The sequence below is a fragment of the Esox lucius genome, chromosome 11, assembly GCF_011004845.1.
Source record: "Esox lucius isolate fEsoLuc1 chromosome 11, fEsoLuc1.pri, whole genome shotgun sequence".
In the NCBI taxonomy this organism is placed as follows: domain Eukaryota; kingdom Metazoa; phylum Chordata; class Actinopteri; order Esociformes; family Esocidae; genus Esox; species Esox lucius.
The window spans coordinates 5,525,399-5,548,002 of NC_047579.1; the positions used below are offsets into that span (position 1 = coordinate 5,525,399).

General features: G+C 42.9%; 1 protein-coding gene across 2 annotated transcripts; it reads left to right on the plus strand.

Moving 5' to 3' along the window:
* The first annotated feature begins 1,956 nt into the window (after window positions 1-1,956).
* Window positions 1,957-22,187, plus strand: LOC105031447 (apoptosis regulator BAX-like). Of its 2 annotated transcripts, none has more exons than XM_010905877.5 (6): window positions 1,957-2,179; window positions 2,385-2,415; window positions 15,713-15,883; window positions 16,493-16,619; window positions 16,721-16,825; window positions 20,377-22,187. In XM_010905877.5, the coding sequence occupies exons 1-6, from the start codon at window positions 2,158-2,160 to the stop codon at window positions 20,518-20,520; spliced, it is 600 nt and encodes a 199-aa protein (XP_010904179.2). In that variant the 5' UTR covers window positions 1,957-2,157; the 3' UTR covers window positions 20,521-22,187. The 2 variants fall into 2 exon arrangements, with proteins under 2 accessions (XP_010904179.2, XP_019906503.2); XM_020050944.3 differs by lacking the exon at window positions 20,377-22,187 and adding an exon at window positions 17,260-17,371.
* The last annotated feature ends 417 nt before the right edge of the window (window positions 22,188-22,604 follow it).

Consider the following 22,604-nt stretch of genomic DNA (forward strand, 5'->3'; position numbering starts at 1 on the left):
TGAATACTTCAGTCCAAGCTGACTCTGGAACAGTTGCATATTTGCCACCTGGGAACAGGTTGACTAGTTTTTTTCTATGTCAAAACAGCTAAATTGCTGTACTGGTAACTGGAGACTGGTTGGCTCCGTGTTCTTCACAAATTTTCTGATGAGGGCCACTTTGGTTGATAAGAATTCAGTGAGGGCCGCCAGAAGACAAAATAATGCAACCCTTAATGCAATGGTGGACATATAAAAGTGGCACACGCCCCCCAGGGGTCATCTGAGGCATGTGGGCTTTCCAATGAAGAACACTTTGTTGGCTAGATTCTTGGACCACCAACTGAAAAATAAACGGCCAGACTGGCCATCCGCTTGACAATTGGGACTGATGCAGCGCAAAATATATATAGCCAAGTGCTGTGTGTCTGATTGGCCCAGGTGTGTGGGCTACTGTCCCACTGCCACTCCCACTGCCACTCCCACTCCCACTGCCACTCCCACTGCCACTCCCACTGCCGGGGGGACTGGGAGAGAATGGTGCTCCCCACAACTGAAATCTTACTGTTGCTACTATTGCATTTCCCAAATAAGATACAAAGGCAGATTAACCTTTAGAACTCATAGCGGCTATCAACGGACTTCCTTTAGATTACTGTAGCCGCCGCGGTATCTTCCACAATAATATACGGGTAAATATCATAAAATCTACCTGATAGAAACCTGTAACTGTATTCACTGTATTCATTACTAAGACTCCAGAAAAATAGCGCCAAAGGGGCCATGACTTTTTACGTTAGAAGAGACTGTTTCTGTTGTTTGGTGATACAAAGTAGGAAATGTCCTAGCTCTTTAAAAGTGGTAATGATGTCAAGATGAGTAACATATAAGTATATATGCTTGGTGTCCATATTTTATGCTGTGAAATGTTGGTAATATCTTTTAGATTGCAATCATGAGCTCATCAGCTTTTTGGGGTAATGCTTTTTAGTTAAAATGGAGGGTGACAGTCTAGTCAAAATGGAGGGTGGTTGATAGTGAAATACATTTAGTTTTAAACAACATTTTGTTCTCAAAATATTTTTGTTCTCTATTACATTATTATTATTATTTTTACTTTGGATGCCTCATTTTGCTTTCAGAGTAAATATTTTAGACTGAAAAAAAAAAGGTTTTCTCTTGACAAAAAAAACCCAGAAGTACCTCCATAGCTTACTATCTGATTCATCTACTAGGTTATTGTGTAGTCGATCGCAGAAGGAGTGGAGGAGGAAGAGGGAGGTAAATATAAAAATCTATGCCGCTGTTACAACTATAAAAAACGTATGTTGCTGTTTTACCTTCATAGCTAATGTCTTTGTGTCAATGTTTTCTGACCTTAACAACAAAATCCAAAATGTATTCAATCTAGCCAGCTAATTTTTTTACAGTCCCTTGAAACTATACTTGCGATGCACCAATCAAAAAACACTATTCGGTATAGCCCGCCCTTTCAACGTAGATGGGTGAAATTGACAGATTTCAGTGACTGCGAACATGAAATAAAAAATTCGAGTAATATGAAATTGTGAAATAAATTATAAAATGTAGAAAAACACCATTAAATATATTACATGTTTTACTTTCCTTTATTTATCATTTAAATATTACATTATTTCGTGGTGTATATATTTATTTTAAGTCCCGCAAAATTTCTCCATTGGGCTATTGCACATATGTGGACCCATGAAAATGCGCAAGCGCATGGCTTACAATGAGAGAGGAATTAGGTCGATTTTGAAATTGAGATGAATTAGAGAGATATAATAGTTTCTAACGCGAATAGGATAGATTAAAACTAACATCATAGGTAACGCTAAAAACGGTTAAATATCATTTTTGGATAACACTCTTATCAATACATTACGGTAATAGTGTTGGTTGCTATATTTGAGGTATTACGTTCTCTCATACCTGAGCGTATGCAATGTATGCCGGTTGAGTTCACTTGTATGCAATGTGAGGACGGAAGAACAGGGCCGTGTATATGTATGGAATAAATAACTATATAGAAAAGACTCTTCGCTTATACTTTCACGTCAAATTAAGCCTGCGTAAGTCAGCTAACTTAACAAAAACCTACAGGAAACCTAGGTATGTCAGTAGATTCATTGGCGTGCTAGACGGCACAAACCCCCCATGGCTCCTGTTCGGTTGTCAGGTAGGTCTGCCAAAGCAACTTTTCTAATCACTGAAACTGCAGTCGAATTAGTTTACAATTTGTCGTTCTTCAACTTTCTATTATTATTGCTATTTGGAATCAGTAAGATGTCACTATTATTAACAACAAACATGATTCAGTATCTCTCTTATCGGGTTAAATGTCTGTCTTCAATGGTTTCGTTTCCTTTGAATTTGGGCAACAGAATATCGTGTAGGAGAGGCTGTACTGAATAGGTGAGTTGATTTTACAAATAACCTACATAGAAATAAAAATGACATGTCCGTTGACATTTAGTTCTTTGCTTTTTTTACATACGTTTTTTTTTTTTTTACTAAAACGTACAGATCCCAGATGCGCACTTAAGGAGTAACTAAAGTTTAGGTATTCCTATATCACATTGCTGGAGTTATGGCGCGATATTCACATATACACTTACCTATCGCTTTTGCATGTTTTTAGCTATTTATGTATATTTTATTAAAATATATTCTTAACAGTTCAGACTCAACTGAGTAATCCAGTACAAATACGTGTTCTGATACAGACAAATGCGCGTTTATAAACCTATTTGTCCATGGGCCAGATACGTTACTTATGCTTGCTCAAACAGTAGGCTATATATCAAATAAATGAATGGATACAATTAGCGGAAGACAGAACGCGCATTCTACTAAGAAATGTATAGCCTGAGGTGAAGTTTCACATTCGAGATTCAAAATATACATCTGTGCTTGCTGCTGATACTGTAAACACTACATTAAAATCGCCAGATATTTCTATTGTTAATGTTAGAAAATATATACAAATATTCTACAAACACCAAATCTACAACTTTCTTTTTAATTTAATTATAAAACCTTTTTTAAATAAATAAAACAAACCTTTTGACAGTATATACTACAAAGTGCTAATAATGGATTTATTGATTATTTAACGTATTCGTTTTGACCAATCAGTTCATAGTGCATTCTAGAGCAAGACCCGAAACATTGCGTCATACGAGGCAAAGCAAATTCAATACAAGAATATAAGAACCGGTTCTGTGGGTCAAAAACTCGACGAAAGCCGATAAGGCGGGGTCATTCATCAAGGGAACGAATTACTACCAAAAACCTACTCTTGAGTCCCTGCAGCTTGTTGCGTGTTTAATTGCAGCCAAATGTGCTGCTGATAGCCCTGCAGCTGCACTAATGAACACCTGCCTGCTCCGGATGAATGAGGAGGCACGTACCTAAATTGAAAAACGAATTGCAACTGCCTACCATGTTGTGAAGAGGGAGAAACCATTCACGGAATACGGATAGAGAAACCATATGGACATGGCGTGTGGAAAAGTGTTATGTTAACCACGCCTGCCTATACCCTTGCTAGCAGTGACACACAAGAAGACAGTCAGCCAAATAAATGTACATACTTTATTGTGCCATATTTATGTAACCATAAATATTTGAACTACATTTTTGCTTTTATGTTGCATTAAATAAGCAAGTATCATCCTGAAAAGATGAAAATTATATTTATAGTAATATTTTGATAACCACTGATTAAAACGTAATTGTTGCATCATATTTATGTAAACAGCAATTGCTTTTGTCAGCTCTCATGTCACATGCAAACCTGTGGTATAAATCAATATTGTGATTAAATTATATTTATGTTAAATATATCTGCATAACACAATAGCATTTACTTTTTTATTATTTCACATCAGGCCAGTAGAATCAGGGTTCAGACCAAGTAAGAAAAAAAGTTTGTGTTGTAACCTGCCCAATTCTGTGGAGATTATTTTGGTTTCCACCCATGGCCGGCACCTATATGGAGTTAGATATCTGCCAAATAGTTAAGTGTACATATTGTTGGGATCGTTAGACAATATATTTGCCAGTAATCTGGCATCTGCAAAGATATGACCTGAACGTTGCTCTTCGATACTGTCAAGCATGCAACAATAAGTTGGACCGCTAGCCCAGTGTTCAACCAGAATCCGAATCAGCTTTATTCGCCAGGCATGTGTTCACATACGAGGAATTTGACTCTGGATACAGGCTCATGATGTGCTTACTCATAAAAAACTTAAACAAAGGACACTCAACAAGATTCACCGACTACAATATACAGTACACATAAATACACATAATAAACCAAAACAATAACATAGTAAGACTGATGAGACAATAGTGCAATGAGCAGGGTATAAAGGGTGCTGGAAATTCTGGAGACTGAGATTGTCACGGCTTAGGTTGAGGAAGCAAAGGAGGAACCGGAGAAGGCGTGGCGGATGAAGGTTTTTATATATATATCAATAGAACAAATAAACAGAACGAGCGTCTTAACAAAGCGCATACAGCTCTGACTGTGGCAGAGAACAATCACACACAAAGACAGGGGGAGCAGAGGGAACATATATACCGGGGGAAACAGGATGATGATGAACAGGTGCACGAAACGAGACACCGGTGAAATGCATGATGAGACGGTGGTGTTAGAAAGCCGGTGACGTCGACCGCCGGGGCCCGCCCGCTGCAGGGGGAGGTGCACCAGCAGAGGTCGTAGTCGTCACAGAGATGGCCATTACAAAACATTGAGTTTGTGGTCCCGCAACCATTTTTGTGTTGATTTTGATGTATGTTTGGGGTCATTGTCTTGTTAAAATGTCCATCCGCAGCAAAGTCTCAATGTCATCAGTCTCAACCTGGTTTTAGGCTTTTGTGCAACCATTCCAAAGAGCTTGTTGACATTGAGGTGGTATCTAACAGTTTATTTTCAGGCTTGATAATCCCAAGATTTCACTACAGCAGTGGCTCCCAACCATTTTCCATCACATTATTGCATTTACATTTTTGTATTGACTCAGATAATTTTGCAAAAGTGCATAATTGCATTTTCATTTTACAGTTTGCCTTAACATTTAAGTGAATTACAAGGCGGGGCATGACTTTGAAAATGAAATGCCAAATTATGTTTTATTAACAGGTTAATACTGACAGCAAATGAGCATTACAGTACATGGAAATTCAAATGCAAATCACATGATTGCTTTTTCATTTTCATATTGACAGAAAAAATGCAGGCAAAAGTGGAAAATGAATGTGGGATTGCGTTAACATTTGAATTAGGTTAACTATACACTTCCAGAAATGTCAGTTGCTGTGACTCTCTGACTGATAAGAACACTTCGCTATAGCATATTGTTATGTATGCAATAGGGACTTTATCAAAGAATCAGAAGGAGGCAGGCACGTAGTGTACATTATTGATTAATTTGTTTACACGACACTCATGATGATTGCAGTAATATTGTCAACAAAATAATTATATTTTCTGTAGTCCATTCAGCATTAAAGCCATACTGTAATGAACACCGAGACCAGGGGGGTGTGGTTCCAATTGCAGAAACGCAACTGTTGATTTATTTCTGTACAGAGGAGTAGGCAGGAGCAAAAAGGTTCAGTAACCAGGAGATCAATCCACGAAGGCTAAGGCACGGAGAGGAGAAACCAGAGGCAGGCAGGCAGGTCAGGATACCAGGTGATCAGTCCACGATGGCAACAGTACAGGCAGGGTTAGGCAGTAGGAGAATCCAAGGAGCGGGCAGACTGGTCAGGATGCAGGTTTCTAAATAACACGAAAGGACAGGGACGGGAAGAGAGCGAAATAACAGGCTGGGAGTCAAACAGGCAAATACGACGAGCGATAACTGCTTGGCAGGTCCTACGAACAATACCTCACACTGGAGTGGAGGCAGAGCACAGGTTAAATAGAGAAGGAAACTGGACACAGGTGTTTAGTATTCTGGTGATTGTGATCTGGATTGCGGGATGCGTTCATACATATCGGGGAGTGGGAGCGTAACAGTGGTAGGTGAGGAGCGTGGCGGGGAGGAGCTGGAATGGCGTGAGAACCTCACAAATACATTATATTTTCAGTATTGTAATATATCAGAAAATGTCCATATGTTTTGCAGTAATAATTGAATGATTGTGTTTCACGTTATTTCAATACACTGATCACTTCCCAGAAAAATGACTCACATCAGGCAAAACCTGTTCTTAATTCAGCAACCAAAATCTGAGTAAATATGTTAATTACAAGAACCTGCTCATACTGGCACAGTTCCTGGCATGTAGGCCATTTGAAACAGGGATGTCACCAGGACTGGGTTTCTGGTGCTTTAGCCCAGAATGATTTTGGGGACTGTTTGATTTGAGTAATGTTTGATAGGGTTATGTGATTGACTCAATAGAGAAGAAGGAGATTGCATTTTAGACTCTAGGTAAATGTTTGGATAGGACATTTTAGCAGGGTTAATGCTTGTCCCTATCCTTAGCCTAACCATAAGCTGTCACATTTATATAGAGAAGGTAAACATCTTCTGAGTGACAACCAAAGTTAATAAGCTAGCTAGGTAGCTTAGTGTCACAACTCGATAGCTACAATGGGCTACAATACAGTAGCGTCATGCAGGCAACATTAGAGATTGAGCAGTAACAATAAGACCTCCGGTTTTCATATTTTGCCTTCACAATAAAAGTCTGCAGTTAAACATAATATAAGTTCAGCAGCAACAGTAAGACTTCAGATTTTTGTATTGTGTCTTCAAAATAAAAGTCTGAAGTGTATGTACACTGATGAGCCAAAACATCATGACCACCTACCTAATATGCTGTTGGTCCTTCGCCTTACGGCTCAGCTCTTTCTTCACCATGACAGACTGATACATCGACCGCATTACTGCAGAAGCTGCACCGATCCGTCTGTCAATCTCCCGTTCCATCCTTCCCTCACTCGTGAACAAGACCCCTAGATACTTAAACTCCTCCACTTGAGGCAGGCACTCTCCACCAACCTAAAGTGGGCAAGCCACCCTTTTCCGATTGAGGACCATGGCCTCGGATTTGGAGGTACTGATTCTCATCCCCATCGCTTCACACTCAGCTGCAAACCGTCCCAGTGCATGCTGAAGGTCCTGGTTTGAAGGGGCCAACACGACAACATCATCCGCAAAGAGCAGAGACGAAATCGTGTGGTCCCCAAACCTGACACCCTCCAGCCCCTGGCTGCGCCTAGAAATTCTGTCCATAAAAATTACGAACAGAACCGGCGACAAAGGGCAGCCCTGCCGTAGTCCAACATGCACTGGGAATAAGTCTGACTTACTGCCGGCAATGCGGACCAAGCTCCTGCTTCGGTCGTACAGGGACCTGACAGCCCTTAGCAAAGGACCCAGGACCCCATATTCCCGAAGCACTTGTAGGGATATTTTCACAAAATGTTATTTCACATTAACCTGATGAAGAGTACACAGAACATCTCATGTGATCACCTGTATATTAATTGAGTGTTAATTGATAAAACATTTAACCAGGGCTCATATTATTTTCCCAAACAGTTTAATGGTTAAGAGAGAGTGATGAACTATTGTTCCCATGGTCAGTGCAATGAGTGGTTGTTGTTATCTCATATTGAGGACAGAAGGACCTGTAGCTTGTCCTTGACTGTCTTGGCAAAATCTTGGGAGGATGAGGGAGCCCATAGATAAGGAAATCTTTCCATTTCAGAGAATATGCTGAGTCATGATGAGTAGTGGCTGGGGGAGCGAATCCCAGAGGGTTGTGAAAAACATGATGGAAAATTCGAGAAGGATCCATCCAGAAATTAGCATAATGGGAGGACCTAATGTCATTGTATAACCATACTGTATAAAAAGGTGTGTTTAATGTTTGGAAGTCGGTTGTTCTGCAGACCAACATGGCTTGGTTGCTCTGCAGATCAGCATGGCTTTATGACGTCAATAAAGTCTACATTTGGATTCGAAGGCTCCTGAGTCTTTGCATCTTTTATTGTCTGGAAATCTGAAGTGTTTTCCACGACACACTCTCCACAGGATGCCGTGAGGGACACAGTCGAATGCCTTCTCCATATCCACAAAACACATGTGGATTGGTTGGGCAAACTCCCATGAACCCTCCAGCACCCCGTAGAGGGTATAGAGCTGGTCCAGTGTTCCACGGCCCGGACAAAAACCACACGGTTCCTCCTGAATCCGAGGTTCTACTATCGGCCGTATTCTCCTCTCCAGTACCCTGGCATAGACTTTCCCAGGGAGGCTGAGAAGTGTGATCCCCCTGTAATTGGAACACACCCTCCGATCCCCCTTCTTAAAAAGAGGGACAACCACTCCGGTCTGCCATCCCAGAGGCACTGTCCCCGACCGTCACGCGATGTTGCACAGGCGTGTCAACCAAGACAGCCCCACAACATCCAGAGACTTGAGGTACTCAGGGCGGATCCTCTGTGACTTCAGCCCAGGTGATGGACGAGTCTACCTCTGAGCCCTCATCCTCTGCTTCCTCAATGGAAGACGTGATGGCAGGATTGAGGAGATCCTCGAAGTACTACTTCCACCACACGACGATATTCCCAGTTGAGGTCAATAGCTGCCCACCTCTACTGTAAACAGCATTGGTAGGGCACTGTTTCCCTCTCCTGAGGCGCCGGATGGTTTGCCAGAATCTCTTCGAGGCCAGCCGATAGTCCTTCTCCATGGCCTCACCGAACTCCTCCCAGGCCCGAGTTTTTGCCTCCACAACCACCCGGGCTGCAGTCCGCTTGGCCTGTTGGTACCCGTCAGCTGCCTCAGGAGTCCCACAAGCCAACCAGGCCTGATAGGACTCCTTCTTCGGCTTGACAGCATCCCTTACTTCCGGTGTCCACCACCGGGTTCGGGGATTGCTGCCTCAACAGGCACCGGAGACCTTACGGCCATAGCTCCGAGCTGCCGCTTCGACAATGGCGGTGGAGAACATGGTCCACTCGGACTCCCTTCCCTCGGGATCCAGTCGAAGCTCTGCCGGAATTAGGAGTTAAATATCTCTCTGACTGGAGACTCGGCCAGACGTTCCAAGCAGACCCTTACAGTACGCTTGGTCCTGCCGAGTCTGTCCAGCTTCCTCCCCCGCCATCGGATTTGTCTGGTATTTTATTTGTGTAACATGATGTTGTGTTGACCTGCCAAGGGACTACAGATGAAAAATAGCTTTTTAGCTAACTCTGGGGCATTTACATTTTGAGTGTAAACAATCTTTTTTTATTAATGTGCCTTGTCCCTTTTAAATAAATAAAAAATAATAATTAAAAAAAGGATCCAACTCACCACCAGGTGGGGATTAGTTGACAGCTCCACCCCTCTCTTCACCCGAGTGTCCAACACATACGGCCGCAGGTCAGATGAAACAACAACAAAGTCGATCATCGACCTACGGCCTAGGGTGTCCTCGTGCCACGTGCACTGATGGACACCCTTATGCTTGAATATGGTGTTCGTTATGGACAAACTGTGACTAGCACAGAAGTCCAATAACTGAACACCGCTCGGGTTCAGATCAGGGGGCCCGTTCCTCCCAATCACGGCCCTCCAGGCGTCACTGTCGTTGCCCACGTGGGCGTTGAAGTCCCCCAGTAGAACGATAGAGTCCCCAGTCGGAGAACTTTCCAACACCCCTCCCAGAGACTCCAAGAAGGTCGGGTACTTTGCACTGACGTTCGGCCCGTAGGCACAAACAACAGTGAGTGACCTATCTCCGACCCGTAGGCGCAGGGAAACAACCCTCTCGTTCACCGCGGTAAACTCCAACACATGGCGGCAGAGCTGGGGAGCTATAAGCAAACCCACACCAGCCCGCCGCCTCTCACCATGGGCAACTCCAGAGTGGTGAAGAGTCCATCCTCTCTCAAGGTGTGTGGTTCCAGAGCCCAAGCCGTGCGTAGAGGTGATCCCGACTACCTCTAGTCGGAACCTCTCAACCTCATGCACGATCTCAGGCACCTTCCACGCCAGCGAGGTGACGTTCCACGTCCCTAGAGCTAGTTTCTGTGTCCAGGGATCGGGTTGTCGAGGCCCCCGCCTTCGACTGCCGCCCGATCCTCTCCGCACCGACCCCTTATGGTCCCTCCTGCAGGTGGTGAGCCCACGGGAAGGCGGCCCCACATCGCTCCTTCGGGCTGAGCCCGGCCGGGTGGGGCCCCGGCTGCGCCATTCCGGGCGATGTCACGGTCCTCAAAATGTTACTCATCATTAAAGGGTTTTGAACCGCTCTTAGTCTGACCCGTCGCCTAGGACCTGTTTGCCTTGGGAGACCCTACCAGGGGCATATAGCCCCAGAAAACATAGCTCCTAGAGTCACTCGGGTACTCAAATCCCTCCACCACGTTAAGGTGGCAGTTTATTATCAGGTTAGCTACCAAAAAGATTAGCTACCAAAAAGCCAAAAGGGAAGTGTGGTGGTTTTGTGGTAAAGCCATGATATTATAATCTGTCATTTTCCCACCCAAATTTTAATATAAATTTATTTTGGGGGGGGCACCTGCCATTAGGTGACAAGAAATGTTTCAGAACATTGTTCCGATGCCGTGAGTGTCAAAAAGCTCAGAACAATTGCACGCTCCCTCAAAACATGCGACATCTGTGGCATTGTGCTGTGTGATGGAACTTCACATTTTAGAGTGGCCTTTTATTGTGGCCAGCCTAAGGCACACCTGTGCAATAATCATGCTTTTAATCAGTATCTTGATATGCCACACCTGTGAGGTGGATGGATTATCTCAGCAAAGGAGAAGTGCTCACTAACACAGATTTAGACAGATTTGTGAACATTATTTGGGAGAAATAGGCCTTTTGGGTACATAGAGAAAGTCTTAGATCTTGGAGTTCAGCTCATGATAAATGGGGGCAAAAACAAAAGTGTTGGGTTTATAATTTATTTCAGTGTAGATGAAAACCCATGTCAACCATTGTTCACATCAATGAATTTCTTCCATCTATATTTACATCATCACAAGGGGTGAAAACACAGGCCTTCGAAAACATACACCTTCCTCCCACCCCAGTCACCTTCCCAGAGTTCTTGTTGTCGATCATCTAATGGAGACCCAAATCTCTGGCGCTACGTTAATATTAAACACTGGGTATCCCACATTAACATTAAACACTGGGTATCCCACATTAACATTAAACACTGGGTATCCCACATTAACATTAAACACTGGGTATCCCACATTAACATTAAACACTGGGTATCACACATTAACATTAAACAATGGGTATAACACATTACCATTAAACACTGGTATCACACATTAAGATTAAACACTGGTATCACACATTAACATTAATCACTGGTAAAATGCATTAACATTAATCACTGGTAAAACGCATTAACATTAAACACTGGGTATCACACATTAACATTAAACAATGGGTATAACACATTACCATTAAACACTGGTATCACACATTAACTTTAAACACTGGTATCACACATTAACATTAATCACTGGTAAAACGCATTAACATTAATCACTGATAAAATGCATTAACATTAAACACTGGGTATCACACATTAACGTTAATCACTGGTAAAACGCATTATCAGTAATCACTGGTAAAACGCATTAACATTAAACACTGGTATAACGCATTAACATTAAACACTGGTATAACGCATTAACATTAAACAATGGTATCACACATTAACATTAAACACTGGGTATCCCACATTAACATTAAACACTGGGTATCCCACATTAACATTAAACACTGGGTATCCCACATTAACATTAAACACTGGGTATCCCACATTAACATTAAACACTGGGTATCCCACATTAACATTAAACACTGGTAAAACACATTAACATTAAACACTGTTATCACACATTACCATTAAACACTGGTATCACACATTAACATTAAACACTGGTATCACACATTAACATTAAACACTGGTATCACACATTAACATTAAACACTGGTATTACACATTAACATTAAACACTGTACTTGTATAGATACCCAGCCTAATACACCAAAGATCATCAGCAGTTCTTGCCATGGCTAGGAAAAACTCCCTAGTATGGTCCAAACCAGTCACCTACTATGAGTCATTTGGTCCATACTAAAGCCTTCAGCTTCCAAGACAAAGTGCAACCTGTAGCTTTTTAATGTGGATGAGTCCTTGAGGTTTGGTAGTGAGCCCGAAATCCAACTGAGACAGGCAATTGTCATGCAAATTCACACTGAACTCCAGCAAGTTAATAAGGGACAGTATTTTATAGGTGCTTGCTGCCACCTGCTGGCTGCGCTCTGCTACTACAAACTAATTTTGCTGCTAAGACACAGCACTCCAAGAGCCTCTGGCATCTTCTAGGAGCATGAGCGCCAATGACCACCCAGGAGAAGGCTTGAGGGGAAAATGGCAAACTCAAAAAGGACCAGGAATTTGTAGGAAACCGTCTTGAAACATAACCTTTAAATCAATTAGTTTTAAATTGGTTGTTCAATGCAATAATTTATTCCTTATGTGTATTTGTCTTCCATCTGCTGCTTGCAGCTTTAACAATTTTTCTGTTCACATAATGTCTATTTGCTGTTTATTCTTGCTCTAGAATTTATTTAGACCAGCAGATCAAATAAACATCAAAAATATATGAGTCACTCTGAAAAAATAAGTCCGTAAAAAGAGACACCAAGATAGTTTGAAATTTCAAGGTTTATTTGTCAAATGCACTGAACAACACAGCATTATCCTGCACAAGGAAATTCTTGTGACATGGCTCCCGACAACTATGTAGTGAGAGTTAAGAAGAAGAGTATGTAAGCACAAATATGGCTAGACAGAAAATAACAATAAAATAAAGCAACAATACACCTAACGTACACTAACAGCAGTTTAAGAAAGAATACTGAAAGAGCAGCAATCTGAGTAGTATTAGTGAACATTTAGATATGGCAATTATGGCAGTAATGTACATAACAGTGTGGTTGTGTTGTCCGTGAATTTGAGGATGATGTTGGAGCTGTGTGTGGCCACTCACTCGTGAGTGAACTGGGAGTACATGAGGGGACCGAGTACGCAACCCAGTGGGGTTGCCCATTCTCACCACCTGGGGTCGGCCCGTCAGGAAGTCCAAGATCCAATTGCAGAGGGAGGTGTTAAAGCGCCCATATTATGAATGCTTTTCAACAAGTTAAAATAGGTGTATAAGTTCCATAAAACATGTTTCTGAAGTTGTTTGCTAGAAATAGCTTGTAGGAAAAGATTCTTACCTCCCTCTATTACTCTCTGTTTCAGTCCCTTTCAAAGTGTTCTGTTTTCTGCTGCTCATTGCATATTCATTAGCTGCTGCTCCTTTGCCCACACCCACTCTAACTGTGACCATGGTAGCAGGGAGAGCGTAGTAGTAATGGTCTAACGTAATTTGCCCATGTTTTGCCCTAACATATTCCCGTTTGTAAATATAATATTATAAAATATTAACAAATGCATTATTTGCGCAAATCCCCGAAATTATATCTGGGTTTGTATGTGGACACCATGCTAATAGCTAGAAGCTAGCGGTTAGAGTTACCTTGTACTATGTGGCAAAACACTAGCTAGCTAAAATGTTAGTTTGCCAAAACACTTCTTGGTTAGTTCGTGTAGAATTGCAAAATAAAGACAGCTAATTGTATGGAACTACTTACATGTCCCTTGTCTGCAGGTATTCCACGCAAAGTTAGAATTGCGCACTCTTTTAGCAAAAGTTTCTTGGCTAATCCTGCCTTGTACTGACCGAAGTTGGAGAAACAGCCCGTCTCAAAGAGGTTAGCACAAATCGACAATTTTTTGACAACTGTAGCAGGGACATTGCCTTCAAAAATGAATTCAAGCCATGCCGCTCTTCTGTCCTCTGCGGCTGGGACGCGATGGAGTGTTTTGTGCTCCTCTTTACAGCCAACAACAGCACAGTTTAAATGGTGCTTTGACATGGTGCTTCTGAATCAGTAACAACATGGAGGATATCAGAGAAGAAGTTACTGCTGTACCTGGTGGGTGGAGCCTATAGACGGTGGAGACATTAGGTATGCTCTGTTGGGAGGGGGTGGAGGGTGGGAATATTCAAATTTTTCGGACTGTGACGTAACAAAACCCAGAGTTTTCTAACAGCTCACCCAGAGACTGAAGACAGAGGACATTCAGAAACCCATATCTCACTCGAAACAGCATGGATGTTTTTTTTTTCAAAGTTTGTATGCGTGTGGAAGCACCAGAGACATAAAAGAACACCCCAAAACCCAGAAAAAGTGATTTTTTTCTTTAAGTCCCAGGGTCCTGAGCTTAGGAACAAGCTTAGTGGGCACAATAGTTTTGAATGCAGAGCTGTAGTCCACAAACAGCATCCTCATGTATGTGTTACCTTTTTCCAGGAGGGAGAGGGTGGTGTGTGTCGTCAGGGCGATGGCATCAACTGTAGATCAATTAGGCGGTATGCAAATTGAAGGGGGTCCAAGGTGTCAGGAAGTTTTGGGTTCTGACCAGCCGCTCGAAGCATTTCAGTGCTACAGGGCGGTAGGCGTTCAGACAGGTGATCTTCGGTACAGGGATGACTGCAGAGAGACAGGGAGAGGTTGAATACAGAGGTGGAAACCTCCACTAGCTGGTCGGTGCACCCCCTGAGGACACGGCCTGGAATGACATCCAGCCCTGGTGACTTCTGAGGGTTCACTTTATTAAAAACTCTCCTCCCGTCAGCCGTGGTTAAGGACAGAGTGAAGTCGTCCTGGTCCTCAGCAAGCCTCTAACCGTGCATTGCAGGAGTTGAGCTCAACAGGGAGCAAGCAGACATCACTACCACAAAGGACACTCACATCCTGCCACAAAGAACGAGAGCGATGCGCTGAGCAGAAAACTAACAGTGGGTCATTCAGTTTTTGGGGATGTGGGGGCCTGAAGAAGTTATTTTTTTTAATTATTTTTGATGCCCAGTTCACACCAGTTCAAGATGTTGAGCCTTACTGTTGCCAGTTGCCTCTTCTGCTTAATGGTAAATCTGGCAGTGTTCGCAACAACAGTTAAGTTTGACACAGAATGGGCTACAACCGGCTTGACACAGAATGGGCTACAACAGGCTTGACACAGAATGGGCTACAACAGGCTTGACACAGAATGGGCTACAACCGGCTTGACACAGAATGGGCTACAACAGGCTTGACACAGAATGGGCTACAACAGGTTTGACACAGAATGGGCTACAACAGGCTTGACACAGAATGGGCTACAACAGGTTTGACACAGAATGGGCTACAACAGGCTTGACACAGAATGGGCTACAACAGGCTTGACACAGAATGGGCTACAACAGGCTTGACACAGAATAGGCTACAACAGGCTTGACACAGAACGGGCTACAACAGGCTTGACACAGAATGGGCTACAACAGGCTTGACACAGAATGGGCTACAACAGGCTTGACACAGAATGGGCTACAACAGGCTTGACACAGAATGGGCTACAACAGGCTTGACACAGAATGGGCTACAACAGGTTTGACACAGAATGGGCTACAACAGGCTTGACACAGAATGGGCTACAACAGGCTTGACACAGAATGGGCTACAACAGGCTTGACACAGAATGGGCTACAACAGGCTTGCCTAGACAGGTGGTCTATTAAGGGTTATTTCTGAAACGCAAAGTGCTCAATCGTCCCCAGAGTGATGAAGGACCAGCTAGCGGACGTGTCCTCACCAGAAGATTTGGTAACCTACTTAGAGAAGGTGAAGAATGAGGACGAGGACGAGGACGAGGAGAAGTTGATTTTACAGCTGGCTTTGATTGTACGAAGAATTGGAGAAGCACTCAAGAATGACAAGGAGATGAAGACGTGAGTTCACATAATACCAGTTGCTTTGGGTTTTACCACACCTGGTTAATCTTTCAAACTGTTTTTCATGAGAATTCACATTGAATTGAATACCAATGTAACCAATGTGACACGGCAAGCAAGTGATACAAGCAGACAACTCACAAGTGTTCACAGTTCTCAGATGGCAAGTTACTTTAAAAAAACTAGCAACATCCGTTTTCAGTATTGGCCCCTCGGGGTCTCTACTGTAGTAGGTAGTGTCAGAGACTACAGGAAGTGTCACAAGATTCTAGTCTAAAACATTTAGAAATGGTTTTCAGTTAAAACCACATTATTTTATGTTGTTCAAATAAGTTATTTCATTTACTGTATCCCATGAAACGTCTTTATCATTCTTAACATTACATTGGTTGCACAGTTTCTCTGAAATGGAGTGTTATTTGGGAAAGGCAAGAAATGTGGGATGTAAACCACTCATATGCTGACTCAATTCATACACCTACAGTAACCATTGTGCCACAAATTCTTATTAAAAACATATCAACATGAAATAGAGAATATAGAGTGTGTGATTCTTGGTGTTAGTTCACATTGGTCTAATTCCCACCCAACCAATCTCTCCAACAGTATGATGGGGAAGATGTCCAACAAGTCCAACTACTGGAAGGTGGTAGAAAAAGTTTTCGAGGATGGTCTCATCACCTGGGAGAGAATAGCTGTGCTGTTCTATGTGGCAGGGAGAATGGCTGTCAAAGTAAGTAGTCTTATTACTTTTCGTTGTAACTGGACCTACTGTACAATCTGTGTGTATTTGTGTTTGCATGTGTTAAACTCTTTTTTTTCCATCTTATTTAGGTGGTGATTGCACATTTGCCCCAGTATGTGAAAGACATTCTGACGTGGACTTTGGAGTACTTCAAAAGAAATTTACTGAGCTGGGTCAAAGAGAATGGAGGATGGGTAAGATATAGATGAATACTCAAAACGTATTTGAAAAGTGAGTGATTGTTATTTTTTGGGCCCTGTATTCCATCATTTTGGAATTGAAATGAAACAATGACTATATGGTTAAAGTGCATCTATATGGACTAACCATATAGAAACTACAGTACATAATCCCTCCATTGTAGGGTACTAAATGTATGTAGACAATTGACTTTGTAGCAGTTTATTATTAGGAAGGTGTGTTTACATCATTTGCGTATGCTAATAAACCATCTTGAGGCAAAATCGGAATAAATTGTGAACAGTCAGGGGGAACAACGGTACGTAATTGTTTCTAACCAAAACAATTGAAACACATTGTGCTTCTTTTGTATTGCCTTGCTGGGGTCTTTATCCCTCTGCTTCAGCAGGGATCCACTCAGACTTGTGCGCTCCCTTCCCACACGCAGGTCAGGAGTGTTCTCTCTCATTCCCAAACTCCTCAAACTGTGAAGCTGGCACCTGCTTTATAGGGGACAGGGAAAGAGAAGATAACCCTCCGTGTGCCATCGGTTGTGTTTACTTGCACGTTACTCACGTGACCGGTGGGGCTGCTGCTGGGTCCCAAATTTGGCGTGCCAGCAGAACTGTCCCCATCAAAGACCAAATGTGCAATCCTGGTCACGTCAGGATAGAGAGTCGGCTTTGCCGTGCCTGCAACCAGCCCTGTGGATGATGCTATAAGAGAGAAGTTGCAATGCTAAGAACCATCTAGTTATACGATGAATGGCATGATTGGTGACCAGACAGAACCTGCGACCCAGCAGATTGTGCAGCAGGTACTCAAAGGCTAGAGCCTCTTTCTCTATGGCAGCATAACGTCTTTCCAGGTTTCTGAGCTTCCTCCTTATGCAGAGAATATCTGCTTCACCCATGCCTTGTGCCAGGACGGCTGCCTGCCCCGAATCGGAGGCGTCCAGCAGCCCAATGAACTCCTGGGTGAAGTCAGGGGTCTGCCGGACTGGTTCTGCCGCAACTTTAGTGGGCTGGTGCTTCTTGGTGAAGTTTGTTAGAAGGATGGCGGTTATTGCAGGAGTAACTGCCTGTTATGCCAAAGAAGGAACGGGGCATGGCCAGTCTGGAATAACCCTGGTTTTCTCATGCTTAGGCTGGATTTTGCTGATTCAACACAGTAACCTGGCTAGCTACTGTTGTGGAAATTTCTTTATACAATGTATTCTCTCTGAGTAAAACACTACAGTAAACATTATGGCAGGAAGGATAAGGTTGGGGAAGATAGCATTTGACGTGTGTGATAGAACAAAGGGAAAGGTGTTTGATTGACATGAAACAGATGGCAGCATCTTACCACACCCCTTTTTCCTATGTAATAAATACTGTCGAAATGATGTTTTTATTTAGAGACTATCCACTGTTACTTTGTAACCTGTATACTTTCTCCTTGCAAGCAAGATTAAAACCGTTTATTGCGCAATTGATTTCTCCTGTCTTACCTACCATTTTCATACAACTATTTGGATTTTAGAAATTGCCATCACACTACTCCGCTCCTTAGATGACACTTTTAAGGGTTGGCTGTTAGATCTGCTGCATGCAGATGGGACTGTACCGCACGCTACCACTGGAGCTGTTCCTCCTAGTCCTAAACATGGATAATGACCTTGTCTATGTATGCGGCCTCAGACTAGTTGTGAGGACTGGTGGAGGCTATCCCATGAGGCTTTGGAAGGTAGTGGCTGTGCCATGGGAAGGCAGATATACTGAAAGAGGTCTTCTGGGGTTGCATAGGCTGGCCTATGGGACCTGCCAGTATCCTTTTGGTCAAGTGTGGTGATGTACTTCACTTCACCCAATCATTCAAAGAGCTCATCAACTCGGGCTGTTGGGTAGGTACCAAAGCTGGAGATGGCCTCTGATGTCATTGCACACCTGTATGGAGCCTTCAGGCTTGAGAAACAGGACTATAGAGCTGGGCCACTCGCTGGTGGAAAGTTCAGTGACCCTCAGACTAATGTTTTATTTCCTGCTTGGCCAGTGTGCGCCGTGCCTCTAGGATTCGGTACGGCCGTATCCAGATAGTCATCCTGGTTCTGGTCGTATGTGATGGTAAATGAGTTGGGTTTTACCTGGGATTGGGGAGAAGCTGTTTTGGAATTTCAAGATGACCTTTCATGGGTCCTCATGTTGACTGTTGGTAAGAGTCTGTTGCCCAATTTGGGCATTCGTTTCCACACCCCTGCCTCGTCCGTCAGTGGCCGACAGGCTGGCGGTTCTTCTTTTGTGGTATTTCTTAAATATATTTAGATATACCAGCTCCTTATATCTTCTTCCTGGTTGACAGAGGCAGTATTTCACCAGTACATAGGGCCCCTTCAACTGCGCCAAAAGCCCCCATTTGAAAGAGTAGTAAGGTGGAGAGATCATCTGTAGGTCCAATGGGTTTGCCGTCTATGGACTTGACTCTGCACAAGATCCAGGTCCCGGTGTTGGGCCGTACCATATTCCCCTGACTGTTAGAGGGGTAAAAGCTCCGTGTTGCTTTGAACAGATTGTGGGGCGCTCAAAGTCCCCATCCGGTTTTTCCGAGGCAAAACCCTGCCAGGTGCTGTTATCTGTGCTGTCTCGAAATAGTTGTTGGGGCCTCTGTTCCTGGACCTCCAAATTCCAGGCTGAGAGGATGCACTAGAAGGGAGTTTCCCTTGCAATGCCGGTAGACCTTTGTCACAGTGAGCCTTATTGAGTTGCTCTTTAGGTGAATGCGTTAGCCCTTGCAGGGGGACTGGTGGTTCCGTTTTTACGTCGGCTTGGTTTCATTGATGGATAGAAGGTCAGGGCATTGTAAACAACAAGAGCCACTTTCAAATGGGACCACTCTTGCCCTCACGGAGCAGTGTCCCTTTGGTGTAACCAATGATAGGATAACAGTTGGGTTAGAACAGATGTCACCCCGTACACAGGAGACTGCTTCAGACTCTTCTTCTCCGCGTAGGCCTTCAGTGAGGTCTTCCATGTCCCGAGGTGACCATACTCCCTGCATCCTGGATAGCTGTCGTGTGGTGCCCCCCCCCCCCTTGCTGGTGTAGTCTCACCCTGCCAGCATGTGAGAGCCCCCAGGGGTTGTGGCTTGTGGTGTAGATGGCTCGGTGGCCATTGACACATCGTTCAGGGGGAACTGAGGGGCATAGTACTGAGGGGCAAATGTATTCTTTCCATATGTCCAGCCCTCTTTACAGCACTCTAACCGGTTCCTTGCTATCCAGACCAGTGAGTATAACTGAGGCCTCACCAGCTCCTCCCATTAATATCTCCATCGATCAAACTTTGGCGCTTTGTCTCGAGGTATGATGTCATAGTGGGCTAGGATCTTTGCCATCAGTTCATCGTAGTCCCTCATCTCTCTTGGCTCTAGGTTGTAATATGCAGCTTGAGCCGCACCAGTCAATAGGGGAGCCAATAGTGCAGACCAACTTGTAATGATTTTAGTGAACTGAACTGACATGGCTCACAGATGCCTTTCTCCCACTCCTTTCTTTAATCCATCTTCCCCCTCTCCTTTTCCCTCCCAGATGAACAGCTTCTCAGAGCTGGCGCGTGTTCAGGGGGAGAGGATGAATTCTATGAGTGCCCGGTCTTCAGGAATCCTATTGGTCTTTATCGGAGGCTTCCTATTGGGTTGTGTTACTTTCTGGAAACTATCCAATAGGACCTGACACACACATACACCACCTTGTAAGGATGTCACGAGAATACATTTTTCAACCTAACCAAATCATTATGAAATAAATAAACCAAATTGTTCCGAATATTTTTCACACTTATGATAGTATCAATTGTACTGGAACAAAATTGCTTTTGTGAAAAGGACAGAAAATGTCATCATCTTAGGACCTCCTTAACAAGACAAGAAAGAGCGTGTTGCTTGTGAGGTAAATTCCTAGGGAAAACCAATAGACACCCAAAAGTTAACATTAGCCAGTGGCCCTTTAAAAAATGTTAGTTAACATTTCTCCCCCTATACAGTTGTCTCCCACAAATTGCATATAGATGTGTGCGTATGCTTTGATGCAGCTTGTCTATTTTATAAATAAGCAGGCAGAAAAATATTATATTTAACCAACCACAATGAAAGTGTTTTTTCTTGTTCCCTTTCAATCCTGCTTTGTCATCGTTATCAGCGCATTCATGTTATGTAATTGTGTACAGCCCAGGCTGCACGTTTGAGTTCATTCTTTATTTTGCCACTGATTGACACAATTGGTTGAGTTGACATTAATGCAACAAATCATAGGGTCATGTTCTGTTGATGTGAAAATTAACAAACAGTGGCATATTTCTTAAACGCTTGGTTGTTAGGATCCATGTTGGTGGACATTAGTCTCTTGTCCGAAAGTTCAGTTTTAAGCAGTTGCGGTTTACAGAGTGCTTTCCATTTCACTCCTGGGTGGTGTTGGGCAATGTTATGTGCAATTGCAATATGATGTCATAGCTGTCTTGCGTAATCATTTCCATAGTGTTTCAGTTTACACCGCCAATGGCACCTGCGCTGCTTTAAAGTGTAACCAAACAGACAGTTATTCATTTGGCAGTTTAACTTTTATGACAGTGTTGAAATTCATGACGTCCTCATTTTTAAATATCACAGTTTACTGTATTACCATCATACTGCCAACCCTACCCCTAGGATTGGTTTGTGTTATGGGCTATTATGACCCCTTAAATGGTCGACGTTCAGGTAAACTGTTCTATTTAACTGGCAAGGCAATGGCGCTTACTTCAGAATACTGGCACAGAACAGTGGCACTGACCGAAACCCCATCCCTAAGCCAAAAATAGTTTTTCTGGTTTATTACACTTATTAAGACTTTGGAGGAATTCTGGTTCTCACAACGAGAACATGCACATACTTGCAATAATATACTTGTGAGGACTTTTGGGGAACTAAATCCTTCATGTAAAAATCACATTTTTTCCAACCTCTAACCCTAAAATGAACCCTAACCCCAAATAGCCTCTCTTACAGTTGAGGACCAACACAATGTCTTTACTATGTAAGTAATTCACATACACCCTTTACCTAGTCAATACATTACCTTCTGACTTGAAACTTGTACTGGATACATAAGATATGGGATGCTTTCCTGCTAAGCCCTGTCACACAGTACCGAACTACTAAAGTAAGTCACTCCACTGCCTATTAAATCAGGTGTAGAGCAGAGAACAGTACATTCTCACAGTGTTTGATAATATCCTGTGAATACCTGTGCCTGAAACCGATACCAGTGAAAGCCTAGACAGCCAGACAGATGCAATGGGATATGTTTTACAAAGAAACTTATATACACACACACACACACACACACACACATACACAGCTCCAGAAATAATTAAGAGACCACTGCACCTTTTTCTTTCCTTTCCAAAAAAGTCGAAAAGGAACGTTTTGAGTGAGGAACAGAAGCGTTCAATTTGCAGTGGTCTCTTAATTTTAACCCTTCTGTTCCTCACTCAAAACCTTCCTTTTCAACTTTTTTGGAAAGGACAGAAAAAAGTGCAGTGGTCTCTTAATTATTTCCAGAGCTGTATATATATTTTTTTAAGTTTATTAAAATGTATTACAGGTAACAACTTATAGCACTTTTGGGACTTAAGTTTATCAACTTAAAAATGCCATATTTTATTAAAATGAACAAAATTGATGAGGGAATGATGATGATGTGCAGTGCAAGAATCATGTTTAAAATGTCACCTTGATCACACCTACAACATGGGTATTTGTGCATGTTCAACACTCACC

Bases quoted from the DNA above. Each gene is read 5' to 3' on its own strand.
- LOC105031447 (XM_010905877.5), top strand. From the start codon at position 2,158: ATGGCTCCTGTTCGGTTGTCAG. The intron at 2,180-2,384 runs GTAGGTCTGCCA...TTTGGGCAACAG, and splicing joins GGCTCCTGTTCGGTTGTCAG to AATATCGTGTAGGAGAGGCT. The intron at 16,826-20,376 runs GTAAGATATAGA...TTTCCCTCCCAG, and splicing joins TCAAAGAGAATGGAGGATGG to ATGAACAGCTTCTCAGAGCT.